This window comes from Monodelphis domestica, chromosome 2 (genome assembly GCF_027887165.1).
Source record: "Monodelphis domestica isolate mMonDom1 chromosome 2, mMonDom1.pri, whole genome shotgun sequence".
NCBI lineage: Eukaryota > Metazoa > Chordata > Mammalia > Didelphimorphia > Didelphidae > Monodelphis > Monodelphis domestica.
The window spans coordinates 507,056,896-507,076,129 of record NC_077228.1 but is presented as its reverse complement, the minus strand read 5'-3'; the positions used below and the strand labels follow the sequence as shown (position 1 = coordinate 507,076,129).

Genomic DNA, 19,234 nt, shown 5'->3' with positions numbered 1-19,234 from the left:
CTCAGAAGCTTAAAATTTATTTATGAGTTATGGCAAATGCTTAAGACAAAGTATTTTGAAAGTTCAGATACAGGAAAGATTACTCTAAATCTGAGAAGATAGATGAGACCATAAAAGTAAAACTTTGGGAGGAGATGGGGAAGGGTTCCCAGAAAAGGATGAATGTGAACTGGATCTAAAAGGTCAGATAAGTTGTTTGTTTTTAAAGAATAGGAAGCCATTCTGAGCATAGGGGAATATGTAAGGTGGAGTAAGAGATAGGAAAGCAGAAGTGTTCTGTGTGGTTTAGTGCCAAGAATAAACGGGAAGTTATACTTGGTTGCAGTTAGAGGAAAGCTTTTTGAATGCCAAGCTAGGAGCCTGGGCTTTATTTGGCAGGGAATGGGGAATCATGGAAGCCTCTAAAGCATTAGAACTTAAGACAAATTGTGAACAAAAACAATCAGGCACTTGTTGGAGATTCAAGGGGAACCAGGGTTAAAGAGGGAAGCCTTGAGGTAGAGACAAACTCAAGGCTTGTATTGTTTCCTAGCTTGTATATATCTTGTCTTCCCAACTAACCTAACCACAGTGGGGACAGTGTCCATACTTTTTGTATCCCTTAGCTCTTAGTATAGTGCTACTTACTTAATGGGTCCTCAATATATTCTTACACTATTCAATCCAGCTTTATGTCTTTTATTTTCTGGTCATCAGGAAACATTAGGGCACCAAAGTAATATTCATTATTTAACTGACAAGTTAACTTTGATTTATACCCATATTAATTTCCAGTCAAAACAAAAAAAATAATTCACAGGTAGGAAGGTAGGTGCTAAAAAAATACTCCTGTTTCTTGGGAAACAAAAACGAAAATCTGGTCCTATGGATTTTATGACTGGTGGAGGTGGCTTTCAAACTCAAGCTCAATCTCAGAATTAATCTCTGAAGTGCTTAACAACTGTCAATCTACAGAGAAAAACCATTCTGAGGCCATCATGGGCTTTCCAATCAACATAACATTAAAAGTCTTAGTTCCTCATCTGCAAGACTGATTACAGTGAAAAAAAAATTTTTTTAAATTTTTTTATATCATTATATAACATCATGGAACACTACAACCTCAAAGAATCAAAACTGGCACAGTAGAAACATATATAATAGATATAAACTGGCTATATGTAATATATTACCTGTGATGAATTGCACATACAAAAATGGCCAAAAACAGGGATAGTGAAAGGAGGGTCTTGGGTTCAAATTTTACCTCAGACACTTTCTAGGTGTGTGACCTGGGGCAAGTTATTTACCCCCCCCCCCATTGTCTAGCCCTTACCATGATTCAGCCTTAGGACAAATATATGGTATTGATTCTTCAATGGAAGGCAAAAGTTATTTTAAAATGTCCTCTCCTCAAAAAAGTTTTTTAGGAGATAACCTGGTATTAAGGTAAAAGCAAAGGTTAACAAATGGAAAGGCCAAGTAATGCGCTGTGACCCAAGATGACTACAAAGATTTTGACAGTGGCCTCCAGCACACTAAGTAGCTCTTCTGTGGAGGCCCCACAGATTGAGAGATAATGAATGGCTTACACTCAAGGGTGCTTTTGGAGAAAATAAGCATACTGATGATATCATGGATCCCCCAAAATATGGACGTTTCAGAGAGCCTGAAGAGATTCAGACTGGCATAGCATCCCAACTAAATTCTGATGGGCTAAGTTGAAAAACAATATAAAAGTGTATACATTTAATGAGGTGGAGGAAAGAGGCAAAGACATGGCCAAATCCTAAGTGACTGAGTCTTCACCAGAGCTTGAAAGCAAACCAGAAAACTCAACGTTGCTAGGGACATGGCCCCCAAGGTTTTTCCCTGATCATTCCTTTCAGTTCCACGGATGTACCTGTTTTCAAAGGGGGTGGGGGTGGGGGGAGAAGAGAATGGATGTGCAACTTCTTACAACATTTGGGGTTTTTAATTATAACTCCCTCCCTGCTTCCCCTCAGTACAGAATCTCGCCATTAAAAATAGTTTTGGATATGACAGCCCACACACACAGACTGCTTGTGACTAGGCCCATCAATCTCTGAAAGCTCAGTATTTTAAAGATTTCAGTCACTGACAGGACAGATCTGAATATAAGTAGCTTCCCTTTAAGTAGTTCAAATCTGAGGGTACGAAGCAACATCCCAAGCAATTATATACTTTCCCTATAATTGACATGGCAGAAGCGAGAGAATGGACTGCAGTCAGGAAGATTTGGAATGGAATCTAACCTTTTTAAAAACCTTTACCTTCGGTCTTCATATCAATTCTAAGAGAGAAGAGCAGTAAGGGGGATAGGAAATCGGGGTTAATGATTTGCTCATGGTCACACAGCTAGGTCAAATCCAACTTTTATCATTTACTGTGGTGAGGATCAAACAAGACGATTTATTATTTACTACTATTATCACATAAATGTCTAAAGCACTTTGCAAACCTTAAAGTGTAAAGAGCTATTAGCCCTTGTTCTCCAGATGAACCATAAAGCATTAGGCTGCCCTGTCAAGCAGAGGAGGGAGGATACCCCCAACTTTGCTCTGGCCAAGGCTGTCCCTCTACAGTTCACCAAAAACAATACTGACTTGCCTGATCTCATGTCCAGACACACAGGAGGGTCTAGAGAAGTATCTCTGCCAAGTGGACAGCTTTTGTCCAAACACCATTCCTCCTCAAATGTAGCTTAAGGATTAAAAAATTTTACAGAGGGGGCAGCTGGGTAGCTCAGTGGATTGAGTCAGGCCTAGAGATGGGAGGTCCTAGGTTCAAATCTGGCCTCAGACACTTCCCAGCTGTGTGACCCTGGGCAAGTCACTTGACCCCCATTGCCTAGCCCTTACCACTCTTCTGCCTTGGAGCCAATACACAGTATTGACTCCAAGATGGAAGGTAAGGGTTTAAAAAAAATTTTTTTTTTTTACAGAGTACCCATTTTGGTAAAATTTTTCTCATGGCCAGGGCATTTGAGTGAAATGTAAAATAGAGGCAGGCCAGAGGGTGTCTATGAGGCAGTAGAAGAACAAGAAGCAGCACGATGGTGGTTACCATGACATTCTCTGGGAAGGCAGGAAGGGAAAGGGAATTCAGATCAGGTTGCCACAGGGGAAGCTCACAGCTGCTCCTTCCCCCTAACCTGAGAAGATGAGGAGGTAATTAAAGGGAAAGACTGAGGAAGAGTCCAAGGGTGAAACAAGTGAGAAGAGGTCGATTGACCCATCCACCTGCTTTCTATCTACCTGCCACTAACCCAAATCTGCAGACTAAATTATTCCAGTAGCTTCCATGTCCTGCATTTCACAAACAAGGATCTGCAGCAGCAGGTCAAAGTCTGGTTGAAAAACAAGACTTTCTGGAGCTTCCAGGCTCCTCCTTTTAACTTTATCTCTGGCAAAGAATAGAACAGCTGCTAGCAGTAGGGGGGTGGGAGGGGTTTCATTTAACAATAACAATTCTTTATGATTCAAACTAATTGGTTGGAGGTGGGGGTAGAGAAACCCCAAATCTCAAAATTTATTTTCAAAACCAACTTTGTCACATCTTTCCTTAGTAGTTATTAAAGTAAAAATATGGGCTGATGAGCACTATTTTCCTAATGGATGTTACCACAAAGAGGGTGGGTGGCTGAGAGGAAAAGGAAAAGATAAAGGAGGCCCAGATAGTTAGATATCCCTAAAACAAAATGCACATACAAATTATGTGCAAAATTCAAGACCCAAGGGGACAGCTGGGTGGCTCAGTGGATTGAGAGCCAGGCCTAGAGATGGGAGGTCCTGGGTTCAAATATGGCCTCAGACACTTCCCAGCTGTGTGACCCTGGGCAAGTCGCTTGACCCCCATTGCCTAGTTACTGCTCTTCTGCTTTGGAAAAAATACACAGTATTGATTCTAAGGTGGAAGGTAAGGGTTTAAAAAAAAGAAAATTTCAAGACCCAGTAGCAAGAATTCCTCTCCACTTAGTTAAAACAAGTTTACCAGGCAATCTTCTGTCCCTTTCACCTGTTCCTCCACATCCCTCCCTTTTCTCCTGGTTTATCCCTGTCCAAACTATATCTTGATCACTTCAGTGATTTGATAGCTACCTCCTGGAATCTCTCAGTCCTCTGATATTTGGATGTTCTCCACCTCCTAGTCTTAATCCTAGGTAAACCTATCATTCTCATTATAAAATGGTGCTGATTTTTTAACAATTTGTTGTTACGTAATGACAACTGAACCTATTTGGCTTTCTGAGCACTCTCCCACAGTCCCAGCCTTGTTTCAGGATGCTCACAACAGATGACCACTCCTTCACACCTCTAAACTCTAAATGTCCTTTTCTCTCCTAGCCTCCTACCCCCAACTCTTCCCCACCCCTCCTTCAGGACCTGATTGAATCACTCTTCCCCCTCGTCTCCAGCCTCTTCCATATTTCCTTGCTCCCTCTCATTTATTTAGACTCAACTTTGGAGAACTAAAAATCCTTCCCTGATTCTTTCACTCGTTAAAATACAGGTCAATCTCTTTGCCCCAAAGTGGAGCTCCGAACTCACCACCTCAAGCTATCTGCAATGCATCTGTATTTCTCCAAGTAAAATATGAGTCCCTTAGGAGCAAACTAATTTTCCTATTTGCATCCCTAGAATCTAGTACCGTATTTTGCAGAGTAGGCAAAGTTGATTGAACATCCCACCAACAAACCAAACTCAACACATGTAAAACCAAGCTTGTTATTTGGCTTCAACCTCTCTTTCCAGGTTTCTTTCACTTCAGCTCCCTGGCCAAACTGGCACACTAGAAATTTCTCTGAATTCCTTCTCCTGCCACTGTACCCTTTACAGATTGTCCTCTCCACTGGAGAAGGTTCATCTCAGGTGCCATCTCCCATGAGAAACTTTTCCCAATTCCCCCAGTTGTTGGTGCATCACAGGTAAATTCAATTTACTGTTGTCTGCATTTTGTATCCTTCTAGTAGAATGGAAGCGCTTCAAGGACTTGGTGTTTCTAGCATACCAGCTTGAACACATTAGGCATAAATTCTTATCTAATGGAATTGAATAATTTTATTTTGCTCAATGCTCCTTTCCTGTTTCTGTCAGTAGGACTACCATTCCTTTTTTCTTCTATATTCAATAAATTTAGTGTTATTTGTTTTTCTCCCTCTCTCACCCCCTCCCCATCCAAACAGTAGCTAAGTTTATCATTTCTAAATTTCTACTGACACCATTCTAGTCCAGGTTCTCACAGCTCTCAGACTGGACACTAGCCTTCCAACTGGTCATCAGGCCTCCACAGTTCACCCCCATCCCTTATATATCCCAATATCACATCACAATGCTGCCAGGAGAATCATTTCCTTGTGAAACTGCCTACTAAATAAAATTTAATCTGCTCTGCCTGGCATCCAAAGCTCTCCATAAGCTGGCACTACCTTATCTTACTACTCACCTATACATCTATAATGCTTTAATCTAGACTGCTTATCATCCAAGTAACTTCCCATGCTGTTCTGCCCTCATGCCTTTACCCACTTTATTCCCTGTAAAGGGAATCAACACTTCATTCTACTTCTGCCTGTTAAAGCTCTGCTTGATTTTCCCGGGATGGAATGATTCCTATCTTCCCCTTTTAGTCCAAAGGTGTCCTTGGCCTGGTTTCTTAGTCATTTAACTTCTCTGTATGAAACCATTTGGCATGTACAGCAATCAACAAGTAGTGATTAGGCACATACCATGTGTGGTGCTAGAAGCTGGGACTAGAACATTCTTTTACTAGAGAGTGATCTCCAAGAAGGTAGAGAGACCATTCATTTCTCTATTTTTCCCAGTGCCTAGTACTATGCTCTGCTCTGCTGACAATTTGCTGAAAAGTAGACACTGAATAAATGTTTGCAGACAAGAAGTCACAGGAGACAGTTTTAACACTCTCCATGGAATGAGGTGAGGCAGCACTTACTGGACCAACATTCATATTCCACTTTAAGGTAATTACTTTACATTTGAAGATCTTGTTATTGGCAGAACAGAAACTCCTGAGGGAAGAACTGCTTTTGTCTTTTAGCTTCACAGCCCAGCTAATTGTCTTGCAAACAGCAGCTTAATAAATTTTGAAATGTAAAAATTTGGAAGAATACCCTAATCTCATTAATTGGGCTGAATAATTCACTTTTAGAAAGAGCTGAAACTTCCCATGAGCTCTACACCAACAACCTTACAAGTTAGGTAATGCAAGGAATGGCACTCCCCATTTAATTGAGAAGGAAAATAAACTCAAGAAATGTTACCATCTTGTCTAAGACCACAGAGCGAGAACAGTATTCTGCTTCCAAAACCAAGACACCAAAATTAATTAATTTCAATTGTATTCTAGCTGACATAGATCACCCTAGGAGATTTGTCCAAACAATATCAATAATGAGAAGGATCAGCAAAATGACTAATGTCAGCTGGGCAATCAGTGCCCAGCACAAAAAAGACCCTAAATACTTTATCTAAGTTTAGCTCAAAATTCTTAACACAAAAATTTGAGTAGTATTATCAGCAATCAACTGAAATGGCTCTTTAAGTCATTTCCTAAGATCCAACGAATTTCAGTACTAAAGATTGGAATCTCCTCAGTTAACATGGCACATGGACTCAGAAACACTCAGGACAGACCCAGAAATTGTGGCTGAATCTTGCTAGGATACAGAATTAAACTAGCAGTATGAAGTCCAGGAAAAGTTTAGGTAGAATGCCTTAATGCACCTCCTTAAAGCAGACACATAGATTCCAAAAGGAAACAATACTAGAATTAATGCAACTCTTTTCAAACCAATGATCATTATTTCCATCATCACAGTCATCTGGCTGGACATGTCCTCTTCAGATCAAACATTTGTTCTGGTACTAGGACAGCCAGAGAACTGAGATATGACTCCTTAATAATATAGTAACTGTTTCAGATAAGTATGGGAACATTGTTTTCCCGGAAGAGTTGGCTTAAGCTGTATATTCTTTCCACTTTTCCCCAGGGCTTTTGGTACCTCTATAACTACTCCCTCTCATAGAAATAATGATAAACTCCCAAGGTGATGCCTCAATGTATCTGGGGCAGCTGACAGAAATAAAGATTAGGAGGAAGGGCAGGAATGGCACATGATGAACATTGACATACTGCTAGAGGGTATGGGTCCAAATCTTGGCTCTATCACTTATTTGGAACTTTGGCAACTGTCCATTCCCCCCCCCCCCTCTTTCTCTCAAAAACCTGGGCTCTCCCCCTCTAGTCAAGGCTAGAAGTGAATTGACCATTTAGAGCCTGATCCCATCTGGTGTCATGGGAATTTTAACCTGTTCCTTTTCTGACTTGGGACAGATCACTCCTCTTTATGCAGCCCGGTGGTCCCTTGCTCTGAGGGGCTTGCCATATCAAGGCCAAATTCAATGCTGGATATAGCCTGCTGCAGCTCAAAATCCCCATGCTCAAAAGATCCAATCTCCCATATAGCTGGGATTACAGTCACAGAAGAACATCATCACAGTTCCAATGAGTTCTTAAATGTCAATGCCATTCTCTCCTTCTTAAACTACCAGAAACACCTGACACTATCGATCACTTCTTTTGAAAGGCTTTTATGACTGTCCAACAACTGCTTCTTATCTCCTTTGCTAGATCTTCATTCAGGTCATGGTCTGAGTTGAGTATCCCACAATAGTTTGTCCTGAGTCCCTTTCTTTTCTCCCTCTATTCTTTCTCCTTTGGTGATTTCATTAGCTTCTATGAGTTCAATTATACTTTCTATACAGATGATTCCTGTTTCTATATATTCAACTCTAGTTTCTCAACTGAGCTAGTCAACCATTTCCACCTAGGTCCTGGATGTCTAGGGATGTGGCAAAGGTATCTCAAATACAAAACCAAAACATAATCCAGGATATTTCTCCCGTGGGAGGATAAATTCCCTCCCAGTCACCCAGATCCACAATCTCAGCTTACACATATAGCACATCCCCAAATCTTATTTTTTACTTTTCTAACACGTATCACACATTTCCCCTATATGTCCTTTTCTCTCCACAGACTCAGCCACAACTCTAATTTAGGTCCTCTTCTCTGCACTACAGCAATAACCTAAAAACTGGTCTCTCTACCTCAAATCTCTTCCTACTCCAATGCATCCTCAGCTGCCAAGGTGAGAATATACCACTCTAAACAAACTCCCTATTACCTCCAAAATTAAGTAGAAAGTCTTCTGATATTGAAAGCTTTCCATGAGCTGAATCCTTCCTACCTTTTCCTCCAAGGACTTTATATTCTACCCAGTCACACTGGCCTACTTACATTCCTTGAACAAATCATTTAATTTTCCATCTTCCCCATAGGAGGCAATGGTTGATCCCAGGCCTGGAATGCTCTGGCTCATCTCTTCCTCCTAATGTCCTTCAAGATGAAGCTCAAATCCCATGTTTTGAAGGAGGCCTTTTTCCAGTATTCCCAGCTGCTGGAACGGTTCTATTTCAGATTATGTCTACCAGCTCTGAACATATCTAATTATTATCTATTATCTATGTCGTTTCCCTAGTTAAATATATATTCCTGATGACAAAAGATTTTTTTTTCTTGTCTTTCTTTGCATACCCATTGCACAGTACAGTACTTGGCATATAGTGTGCACTGAATAAATGCTTATTGACTCTCTAGGTCTACTTCCTAATCAGTTGAAAAAAAAAGGGTGGGGTGGGGTTGGATTAAACAAATCAAGCCAATAAGCTTTTGTTAAGTACCTTCCAGTGGCACAGGCCCTTCTAGGTGTTCCTCCAAGAAAACATTTGGTTTCCCACTTCCAAGTGATTTCTCTGGCTGTATCTCCCCCACCCCCATCATGTTCCTAGCTCCTAGCTTTAAGTGTCAGCTAAAATTTGCAGGGGCCTTTCATCTTGATGCCTTCCCTCAGTTATCCTAGTTTATCCTGTATATATATATATATATATATATATATATATATATATGTATATATATATATATATATGGTCTCTCCTATAGCTTGGGAGCTCATGGAGAGTAGAACTATTTTGTTTTTGGCCTCTCTTTTTAGCTTCGGCGCCGGGCACACAGTGGGCACTTGGATGGATTCCAGGTGCCAGAGAGCGATGATGATGATGATGAAGGCCCCTTGCTGGGCGGCGCTGGGGATGCTGACGGTATTGGTCAGACAAGGCACGATTATTCCAAACCTGGGATCTGGACGAATTTAAAGGTCCCTTGCTGGCCCCCAGCCCTACGGGTATAAGGAGTCACTCTAAGAGTAGTCACCGATAAGCTGATGCAGGAGCTGTGATCCTTTGCTCCGGCGGACACACTGCGGGAGGGGGTCAGGCGAGGCCAGAAATATCACGGGCTCGGGAGGCCCCTCCCCCAGCTCTCCGCAGGAGGCCGCTCCCCACTTTCACGAGGCCCCCCTTTCAGGAAGTCTCCCCCTCCCCACAGGAAGAACCAGGCCTGGGCGCCGCCCTATCTTGCCCTCCCCACCCCCTGCTGCCGTCGGGAGGCTCCTTTTGGAGCTCCCAAGCGAAGGGGGACCCCAAAAATTCAACAAGTGACGGGCTGGGGCCAGCTCTGGTGAGGGGCGTGTGGGCGGGGGTGAAGGGGAAACCCGGGTACGAAGTCTCCCCCAGGTCTCAGAGCCCTCCACCCGGAGATCCGCCCTGTCGTGCCACACCCCGAGCCATCCGCGGAGCCCTCCGAGCCCCCGCTCCGGCCTTACCGAGCTCGCTGCAACGCTGAGCCTCCGAGGAAAATGGAGTCGCAGCTTGGCAGCGCCACCGAAAACGAGTCCGGAGCCCCCACACCGACGTGCCCCCTCCCCGACGTCTGAGGTCACTTCCGGCTCACTGTCACTGAGAAGAGGCGGTCCTTTTCTCAGCCACTCTGAGAGGCGGGGCGTTCTCGGAGGCCGGTGCGACAGAGAAGCACCTAAGAGGGCGGCAGAAAAGCGACCTCCGGAGGCTTCCGCGAGGGGGCACGAACGGGAGGCAGGCGAGTCTGGCCGTTTCCTCCCGGCGCTCTAGCGAGAGGGAACATAGAGAGCTGAAGCCCGGAGGCGCCTCTTCCTCCTGGGCCTGGCTCCGCCCACTGCTTCCGGTTCCGGGGAGGCGCCGTGATTCCGTCGGGGCGATGGGGCGGTGGGGCCCGGCCGGGACCGTGGTGCCGCCGCTGCTGCTGCTGTTTGGGGGGTTACTGGGCCTGGCTGGGGCTTCCGATCTGCCCCTCGTCACTTGCGGCTCTGTCGTGAAGCTCCTCAACACGCGCCACAACGTCCGGTTACACTCGCATGACGTACACTACGGGTCTGGTGAGCTCACGGGGCGGGGCAGGGAAGGGGGAAGAACGGGAAAGCCCCCCTTTAGGGGGCGGGGCCTAGTGGGAGACCCGGGGGCGGGGCCTGGCTGTGCTCCAAAAACGAGGGGGAGGGGAAACCTTGTGGGAGGCAACGAAGACCGGAAAAACTCGTGGGTGAAGGACCCCAGAACTTCGAGGAATCTGGAGGGGGCGGAAGAAGGACGTTCCTAGAAGAGGAGGAAAGACTTTTGGACCTGGCCTAATTGGGGGTTGGAGGGGAATAAGAATTAGGGAATTGGAAAGCCCTGGGGAGACCTTAGCCTCATAGAGGTGTGGAGGGGAGTGGGACCGACCTTGGCTCTGGAGACATCCCTGGTGGGGCGGGGGTGGGGTGGTGGTGGTGGTATTGGTATTGAAAGGACTTCTCAAACACAGGGTAGTAACCAGTTTTGGGCAAGACCAAAGGATTTTGGTTCATCCAGAATGGCAGAAGGCAATTGGGCTTGCAAGCAGGCTCAGTGAAGGGTTTTGACTCAACCTTTTCAAAACCGAAATTATCCCATCCTCCTACCCCACAAATCTAGACTTTCTCCTTTCTGTGGAGAGTATTGCTTTCTTCCCAGTGTTTGTCTTGGAGTCTGAAGAGCATAAGGATTATAGCTTGAACTCTGGAAAGGAATTTAGAGATCATCTAATCCCAATTCCTTCATTTAATAGAGGAGAAAACTTTCGCCCTGCCCATCCAATTAGTTGCCAAATCCTGTTGATTCTCTTCCTAAGGTATCTCTGACATCTATCTTCTTTCCGGTCATGTAGCTGTCACTTTTGTTCTGTTGACTGTTGCAGTAAGTTCCTAGTTGACCCCCTGATCTTCCTTCCAGTTTTCTCCCCTCTTCAACCCATCTTTTCCACACAGCTATCAAAATAATTTTAAAGAACAGGCTTGACAGTGCCACTCTGAAGCTCAAAAAATTTCAGGGACTCTTAATTTCTTTTAAGGGAAAATAAAAATTTCCTTTTTTTTAGCATTGTTTTTCTTTGTATCCCCAGCACTTAGCAGAGTACCTGACCTGTGGTAAAGATTTAATACATTCCTTATAGCTTGATTTCCAATCTAGCTCTAGCTTATCCTTCTAGAATGATTTCATGACTCCCACTCCTGCACTTCTCTTTTTAGCTAATCCAACTTACTTTCCATTCCTCCTACATGACCTTCTACTTCTAACTAATGGAGCTAGCTATTATTCCCCTTGACTCCTGGGCCTCCTCACTTCTGCTAACTTTCCAATCATTAGTGCCCTCCTCAGTTAATTGGTATTTATATATATTTTTCATTTGCCTTTCTGTACATATTGTTGCAGTACCCTCTCTAAATAAGATGTAAGCTCCTTAAGGGCGGGATAAGTTTAATTTTTATCTTTATATTTCTAGTACATAACAGATACTTAAAAAAAAACCAACTCTTGCTTTCTGTCTTAGAATCGATATTATGTATCCATTCCAAGGCAGAAAGTTAATAAGGGATGAGCAATTGGGGTTAAGACACTTTCCCAGAGTAACAACATCTAGGAAGTCTCTGAGACCAGATTTGAACCTAGGGACTCCCATCTCCAGGCTTGGCTCTATCCATTGAGCCACCTACCTGTTCCATATAGAAATACCTGTTCAATGGAGTTAGCATGATACAATGGAAAAAGAGCTAGCTTTAGAGTTGGAGGATCCAGGTTCTAATCCTGCCTCTGATCTTTATTACCTGTGTAACCTGGGGGGCAAGCCAGGTAATCTCCATGGGCCTCAGTTTCCTCATCTGTAAAATGAAGGAGTTGGTCTAGAGCCTTGTTGGCAGAGACATGGTACCAGGCATAGGGGCTGCTCCATTCCTCCTCTCCACAGCACTGAGGACATTTTTTGCAAGCCCTGCTCCTCTGTCCAGCTGCCCAATGTATACACTTCCTCCCTCCCCTGTCTGGGGGTAATGAGGGGGGGAGGGGAGCCTCACAGGCAGCATGAAGTTACAGTTTGGGCACTCCATCTTGAAAATGTTTGCCTAGGCAAAGGGTCTCTAAAATTACCTTCTAACTCCTAATGTGTGAATACAGGAATTATATTTCTGTGGAGGGTTTCACTATGCTTCCTCAGTCACCTAGGTTTATCATCTCTGGAATCAGGCCACACCCTTCACAGCCAGTCATTTGCTGACTTAATGATTTTGTGTCCACCAGCTCTCATTTCTGACTTCTCTCCATTCACTGCAACCCAAGCATTCTAGTTCAGCGATTTATTTCCTGTCTCCTAGACTATTGCAGTAATCTTCTTGGCTGCCCCATTTCTTGTCTCTTTCTGGTGCAGTCCATCTTTATCATAGTTGCTAAATTAGCATTCCTGAAATACAAGGGAGGACCATGTCACTCCCCTACTCCCAAATCTTCTGTGGCTCCTTATTCCTTTTAGGCTAAATACAAATGCCTCAATCTGACATTAAAAAACTTAATCTGACTCCCACCTGTCTTTCCAGTCTTAAAAAAAAAATAAAAAAAAATATATATATATAAAAAACATCTGTTTAGATATTCTTCTAGGGGGGTCAAATGAGGGCATATTAACAAATTAGCATTACCTGTATTTTATTACATTTTTATTGATTTAATATTTCCCAATTATATTTTAATGTAGTTCTGGCCACATATTTGCTGCATAGTTTGACACCTTTGTACTAGTTGATGACCAGATTTCCTTCTAGCTCTCCATCAGAGCCTAGAACATCTTCATTTTTCTCCAGGCAGTGGGCAGCAGTCAGTTACAGGGGTATCAGATGTGGACGACAGCAACAGTTATTGGCGGATCCGAGGGAAAACCTCCACAGTATGTGAGAGAGGAACCCCAGTGAGATGTGGCCAGTCAATCAGACTGACTCATGTCAATACTGGGCGGAATCTTCACAGTCACCATTTCTCTTCACCCCTTTCTGGCAACCAGGTGAGCCCAGGGCTGGAAGAGCCTCACACAGTGGTATTGTTTGGTTTCATGGTTGTCAGACCTGTTCGATCAGGGAATATTTGCTCTCCTTTTTACTCACTAGGAGAAATGTATCTATTTTGAAGGATAAAACCAGTTCTGGGCAAGAAGGAGGCTTATTTGGCTCTCAGTGGAGTGGAGAGGAAAGGGAAAACCAGAGATCAACTCAGTAGAAAAGAATTGGGAGGCTTCTCTTTAATCTAATTGATTAAAAAAATAAGATATCTTGCTAGTAAACAAACTTTTAGAGCAAGTGGAATATTCAGAACTTTGTATTTCTGGTGAATACTCAGATTGTTTTCTGTAGTACCAGTTTACCATTGGGAAGATGAAAGGAAGGAAAAGAAGGATTCTTCTTCCTAATGACTTTACCATTCAATTAGGGTATTGAGGTAAAAGTTCATAAGAAGTCATACAATATAAGAATTCAATATCAGCATAATCCAAAGGTACCAGAGACTTCACAAAGCCTGATGAGTTACCAAATAAAATCACATTTTTACCATAATTTGGTTGTATTCATGTCACCTCCACTTTACCAAACAAATCATTTGCGGTTAGATCTTTAGGCACTTCTTGCCATGGCTATTGTATTAGCTTTATAGTCCTACCCTGTCAACTCCTGGGAGTTCCTATTGCATCCAGGATCAAATACAAAATGCTCTGTTGGCATTCAAAGCCCTTTATAACCTAGCCTCCTCTTTTTGGTCTTCTTATTCCTTAACCTCCCCCCACTTTCCAGTGACATTGACCTATCTTTTGGCTCCAGGCATTTTCTCTGACTTCTGATGCCTGATATATTCTCCCTTCTCTTCTCCTACTGACCTCCCAGATTTCCAGTTAAAATCCCACCTTCTATAGGAAGCCTTTTCCATCCCCTCTTTAATTCCAGGGTCTTCCCTCTTAATTATTTCCTATGTTTTCTGCTTAGAGCTTGTTGGTACATTGTTTGTTGTCTCACCGATTAGATTATAAATTCCTTAAGGACTGGGACTGTTTTTGCCTCTTTTTGTATCCCCATCAATTAGCATAGTGCCAGCCTATGAACTTAAAAATCATAGTTGACTAACTAGTCTATCAACACTCTTTCCCTACTCTAGCTCATTCTTTACACACTGCCAAAGTAGTCTCCTAATGTATAAGCCTAATGGTTTCACTATTTCCCCACTGGTTACTCTTGGGCCTTGTCTTCAAGGCCTCTCATTTTGGCTTGACTGGGATTTTCTGACCTTATTTCACAGTACATATACTCTTCACCTACCCTATGCTTTCACCAAATGTACTACTCACTGTTTACTTTTCCCAGCCTGTCCTTTCCTTGTATCTGCCCATCCTGTTTCCTACTCCTGATATAAACTCCTCCTTTCTATGTATTAAAATCCTTTTCTTCTTTTAAGCTCCCCTTCCATTACCACCTCCTTCATAAAGTCTTCCCTACTAACTGGAAGTTGACTCTCCTTTGAATCTCTCAGACTTCTCAATTTGACCTCTCTTGTATTTAATTCTATGCTAAATGTATTATAGTTATTTAACTATTTCTGTACATTTTGCCATCTCCCTTTTTCCTAAATCAGTTATAAACTCTTTGAGAACAAGGATGAGGTCCTCCATCTCCCCCTCTCTATAAACAGTAGGTGTTAGGCAAATATTTCTTGATTTGTATTAACTTATTTGTATTCTTTTGAGGGCTCTTCTTGGGGTTTTTAGAGAGGGGAGGGGGGTTTGTTTCATAATTCTTCCCCCTTAAGTTCTTTCTGTGGAAGTGCTCCCCCTTTTTTATTTCTTCCCCACCTCTCTCCTCTTTTCTCTTTTATCCACTACTCATATCTCTCCTGGGGCTCATGCTAATTCTTCTACCCTATTTTGCTTCTAGGAAGTGAGTGCATTTGGGGAAGAAGGTGAAGGGGACTCTCTGGATGACTGGACAGTCCTCTGCAGCGGGTCACACTGGGTGAGGGATGATGAGGTCCGTTTCAAACATGCTTCTACCAATGTGTTGCTGTCTGTTACCGGAGAGCAGTATGGCCGGCCCATTAGTGGTCAAAGAGAGGTACATGGTATGGCCCAGCAAAGCCAAAACAACTATTGGAGAGCTATGGAAGGCATCTTCATGAAGCCCAGTGAGCTGCTTTGGACTGAAACCCATCATGCTGAGCTTTGATGGCCCCTCAGCTGGGCTTGGCTCTCCTTGACAAATAGTGTTGAGTCATATCCACTGCTTTCACCACTGGAGCAGTGGCTGCCTTATCATCCTTGGGGTGCGGATCCAACATGGGAAATGTCTAAGGTTTTTAAGAGCAGTAGCTCCCTTCCTGCCAACATGCATATATCTTATCCTGGACTTGGCTTTCTCTCTTAAATATGGGAGTTATTGCCAGTGGTGGGACTGGTCCTTTCATCCATTTAGAAGATTTTTTGAGGTGGAAGAAATAACAAAGAAAACATCTCCTGGAGATGGGAAATTTCCCTCATTTGGGAGCTTTGGCATAACAATCCATTAATGGGGGGAGTACAGTCTCCAGTATGTGCTTTTTCTCAGGAGTAATAAAAAGAATTTGATTGTCAGTCTTTGAGTGGTCATTTAATCAGGATTCATATTCCTAGGTCGGCTTACCTGCTATAAGCTTCTTGAAACTACTAGAGATTCCTAGTTGTTGATCTCGTAAGGTCTTCACTTTCCTTAACTTTAAGCTCCTGCCCTTTAGCTAGAGGTGCACAACCTCTTGAAAATCCCTCCAACAGCCTGGGCCGTGATTGATTCCAGGAGTCATACATTTATCCCAAGGGCACCCACCTCTCTACTTCCCTGGATAACCTAGACAAATGAGGCCAAGTATATGAGGGTGAGCATAAGTCTTTATAATGGGAAGAAATAGTCACCTGTTCTTGTCCTCAGCCTCCCTCATACTCCTGAAGCTGAGGATTCTGGGATATTCGGCTCCTGAATTCCAGAAGTGTGATGGGGGCGGAAGGGAGGTGGCTGCCATCTGCTGGGATTCCAAGGAATACAGAAAGACTATTTTAGGATGGCTTTTTTCCACTCACTCATTTTGCAGCCTTAACATTTAACTTGGAGAATATCAACCCTGTGCTAGGCCCTCCCTGTCCAAGACATCAAGATTTGGTCCCACTCCCAGTGACATGATCCAAATAAGATAGTGACATTCTAACGATAGAAACCCTGATTTCTAGAAAACCTTCCCATTTCTCCATTTTAACTGTCTAGATTCACCAGAGAAGAAAAAGCCTTGAGCAGGGCTAAATGTAACAATGTTATGGAAAAGAAGGGATAGGAACAAATCTGGCATTGGGAAACTGAAGGAATATGAGGATAAGTTAACAAGAGTTGGGATGAGCTGGGACTAGAAAAGCAAAAGACAGAGATAACTAAACAGGCTTCACAGAATTTGGAGATGCAGAATGAGAATTTCAGTGAGCAGCTGGCTGGAAGAAGGGAAGTGGCCAGATAAGGGAGAAGGCAATGTGCCAGAAAGTGAGTGGGAAAGACTCAGGAGAGTTGAACTCGTGTCTTTCCTTGCTTACTAGCAATCAGCAATATTCATCTTAGAAGGCTGATAATTGAGCTAGAGAAAGAATTAGTAGGGGAGGATATAAAAGGAAAATGGTTTCGGATAAAACCTTAGTGTATAGTTATGGAAAAGAGGGTAGTCCAAGAAATTGTTACCATCGTGTTCCTCTTTGAGCCCCGGGTGCTTTATGCTGTCAAGCACTTTGAATATATGCTTTCTCAGGAATTAAACTTGGCTTGTTTCATCAGTGTCTAGCATGGTTTCACAAAGTGATTCCTGCAGTGCAGGAACCAGATCCCCCTATGGCTTTATAGTTCCTAAGCTTTGTGGTTTCATGCTGTGCACAGAGATGCTTAATGTTTGGTGAGTGAACTGGGTTTGAAGAGCTCAATGTGCAAAGCTGAATGTTGGGCACTGGGCACAATAGAGGACTAGAATAAGATACTCACTCTCCACGGTAAATGAACTAAATGCAGTGTTTCTATCCCTATTTTGGTACTTGGGATGACTCATGGTTTCATCTGTGTTTCTTTCAAAGCACAGATTAGCATCCCTCCATGCTTTCCCATCCTATGTCCATGTTTTACTATAAATTCTCCATAACTGATTAACAGATCCATCCAGCACTCTACGAACTTTTCTAGGCAGGTAGATGGTCTGCATGAATAGTGTATTAGACTTGGAGACAGAAAGACCTGAGTGAAAATATGGCCTCAGATGCTCTGTGACACTGAAGTCATTTCACTTTTGTCTGCCTTTCTCTTCCTCTGTAATAGCACCCACCTCTCCCCAGAGGTTGTGAGGATCAAATGAGTTAACCTAATGGGCAAACCTTAAAGCATTCTGAAAATGCCAGTTGCTATTATTTGCTATGTAATATTCTTTTGTTTTTTAGTATCTGGAAGATAACTACTGTATCAGTTGGGCTTTCCAGATGTTTTCTTTCTTATTCCTTGGATGGGAAAAAGGTGATAAAAATTGTTGCTCTTTTATCTGCCTAATTAGAACCATAGAGTTCAACTCCCACACTGCAGATGCAGAACATGGGACGGTTCTGACCCATCTGAGCCTATTCCCGCTGCTTTGGAAGAGGGAGCTGCCCTCCTAGGATCCCTTCCAGCACTAGCATTCTTCAGTGCTACGCGGTCTCTTCCCCTTATTCTCCCGGCCACACAGGACCTCCCTCAGCATAGCTAAGAAACTCAAATCCCCATGGGGTAACGCAAGATCACACCATTGCTCTTGAACTTGGCTTCGGGAGACTCATGGGGTGCTTCTCTTACAAGCCCCCATACAAGGAAGTGAATACTGAGTGTCCCTGTCCCCGTCTTCCAAAGTGGGGGGGCTCGCCCAAGGGCCCAAGTCAGGCAAGAATACCGTGGGGCCGGCCTACGTTCCAATCTCCTAGCCAGACACCCGCTAGCTGTGTGACCTTGGCCAAGTCGCTTCCCCCTTCCCGAACCTTCAAAGCGAGGGGCTGAACCTGACCTCAGAGGCCCCTTGGGGCTCCGTCCAGACTTTAGCTCTTAGGACTCGCTCTCGGAAATCGAGAGCCAGAGGTGGGAGAGTGACCCAGCACAGTTCTGCAGCTTACAGTCCACAGCTAGACAAACGCCACGACGGGACTTGGGCTCCGCCCTCTCTCCGCGCGCAGCGAAGGTCGGCCGGAGCCCGCACGGTCAGAAGGAGGTGAAAGGGGCGGGACGAACATAGTTCCTGGCTCCTCCCTCTGCGCTGGAGCTGCTGGGGAGGAGGAGGAGCTAAGAAGAACGTGTGCCGGCACCTCCACGCACTGGCTCTGCAGCCTGGAAGAGGGAGGCCGAGGCTGACGGGAGGGGGCGGTCCTAAGGAAGAAGAACGTGTACCGGTCCCGCCCCTTTCCGCCCTCCCCCTCTTGCTCTCTGGCGCCGCGGGGGGGGAGTGGGAGGGGGGCCCGGACCGGGACTAGGCGGGGCTCGCGGCGTCTCCTCCTCGCGCCATCCCCCGCGCAGGCGGCTAGTCGGCCCTCGGAGGCTCCGCACGGAACTCGCGGGGGCCGGGGCCGGGGCCGGGGCCGGGGCCGTGGCCGTGCGCCGCGGGGGCCGCGATGCCTCTGCTCTTGGCTGCGCTGCTGTTCTTGCTTCTGATTGCGCTCTGCGCTCTCTTCCTAGGCCGGTGAGGGGCAGCAGGGGCCGGAGAGAGGGTAGCGGGCGCGGGAACGCGCGCGGAGGGAGGGGCCGTGCAGCGGGGGCGCGCGCGGAAGGAGGGGCCGTGCAGCGGGGGGGGGGGCGTGGGAGGGGCCCAAGGGAAAGCGCCGAGGGGCTGTGAGGAGTGGGAAGGGAACCCAGTTTGTGGGTCGGGGGGGGGGATCCTGGCTCAACGTGTGTGGTGCC

General features: G+C 44.7%; 3 protein-coding genes across 6 annotated transcripts in view; 2 read left to right on the top strand and 1 right to left on the bottom strand.

Annotated features, from left to right (window-relative positions):
* Positions 1 to 9,866, bottom strand: part of SUPT6H (SPT6 homolog, histone chaperone and transcription elongation factor) — a 38,642-nt gene extending 28,776 nt beyond the window's left edge. For both annotated transcript variants that reach the window (XM_001368695.3, XM_007485600.2), the window contains exon 1: positions 9,743 to 9,866. The gene's annotated coding sequence lies outside the window, so the exon portion shown is untranslated. The remainder of the gene's footprint in view (positions 1 to 9,742) is intronic.
* Positions 9,867 to 10,152: 286 nt separating this feature from the next.
* On the top strand, positions 10,153 to 15,897 carry SDF2 (stromal cell derived factor 2). Its single transcript, XM_001375896.5, has 3 exons — positions 10,153 to 10,330; positions 13,097 to 13,293; positions 15,206 to 15,897. Exons 1-3 carry the CDS (start codon positions 10,153 to 10,155, stop codon positions 15,491 to 15,493), a joined length of 663 nt encoding a protein of 220 aa, XP_001375933.1. The 3' UTR covers positions 15,494 to 15,897.
* A 2,852-nt stretch (positions 15,898 to 18,749) lies between these two features.
* BLTP2 (bridge-like lipid transfer protein family member 2) overlaps positions 18,750 to 19,234 on the top strand; it is a 39,627-nt gene continuing 39,142 nt past the window's right edge. For all 3 annotated transcript variants that reach the window (XR_008916828.1, XM_056819510.1, XM_056819511.1), the window contains exon 1: positions 18,750 to 19,016. Coding sequence is in view for 2 of the 3 variants with exons in the window: in XM_056819510.1 (XP_056675488.1) it covers positions 18,949 to 19,016 (68 nt within the window). In the remaining variant the exon portion in view is untranslated. The remainder of the gene's footprint in view (positions 19,017 to 19,234) is intronic.

Bases quoted from the DNA above. Each gene is read 5' to 3' on its own strand.
- SDF2 (XM_001375896.5), top strand. From the start codon at position 10,153: ATGGGGCGGTGGGGCCCGGCCGGGACCGTGGTGCCGCCGCTGCTGCTG. The intron at 10,331-13,096 runs GTGAGCTCACGG...ATTTTTCTCCAG, and splicing joins TGACGTACACTACGGGTCTG to GCAGTGGGCAGCAGTCAGTT. The intron at 13,294-15,205 runs GTGAGCCCAGGG...TTTTGCTTCTAG, and splicing joins CACCCCTTTCTGGCAACCAG to GAAGTGAGTGCATTTGGGGA.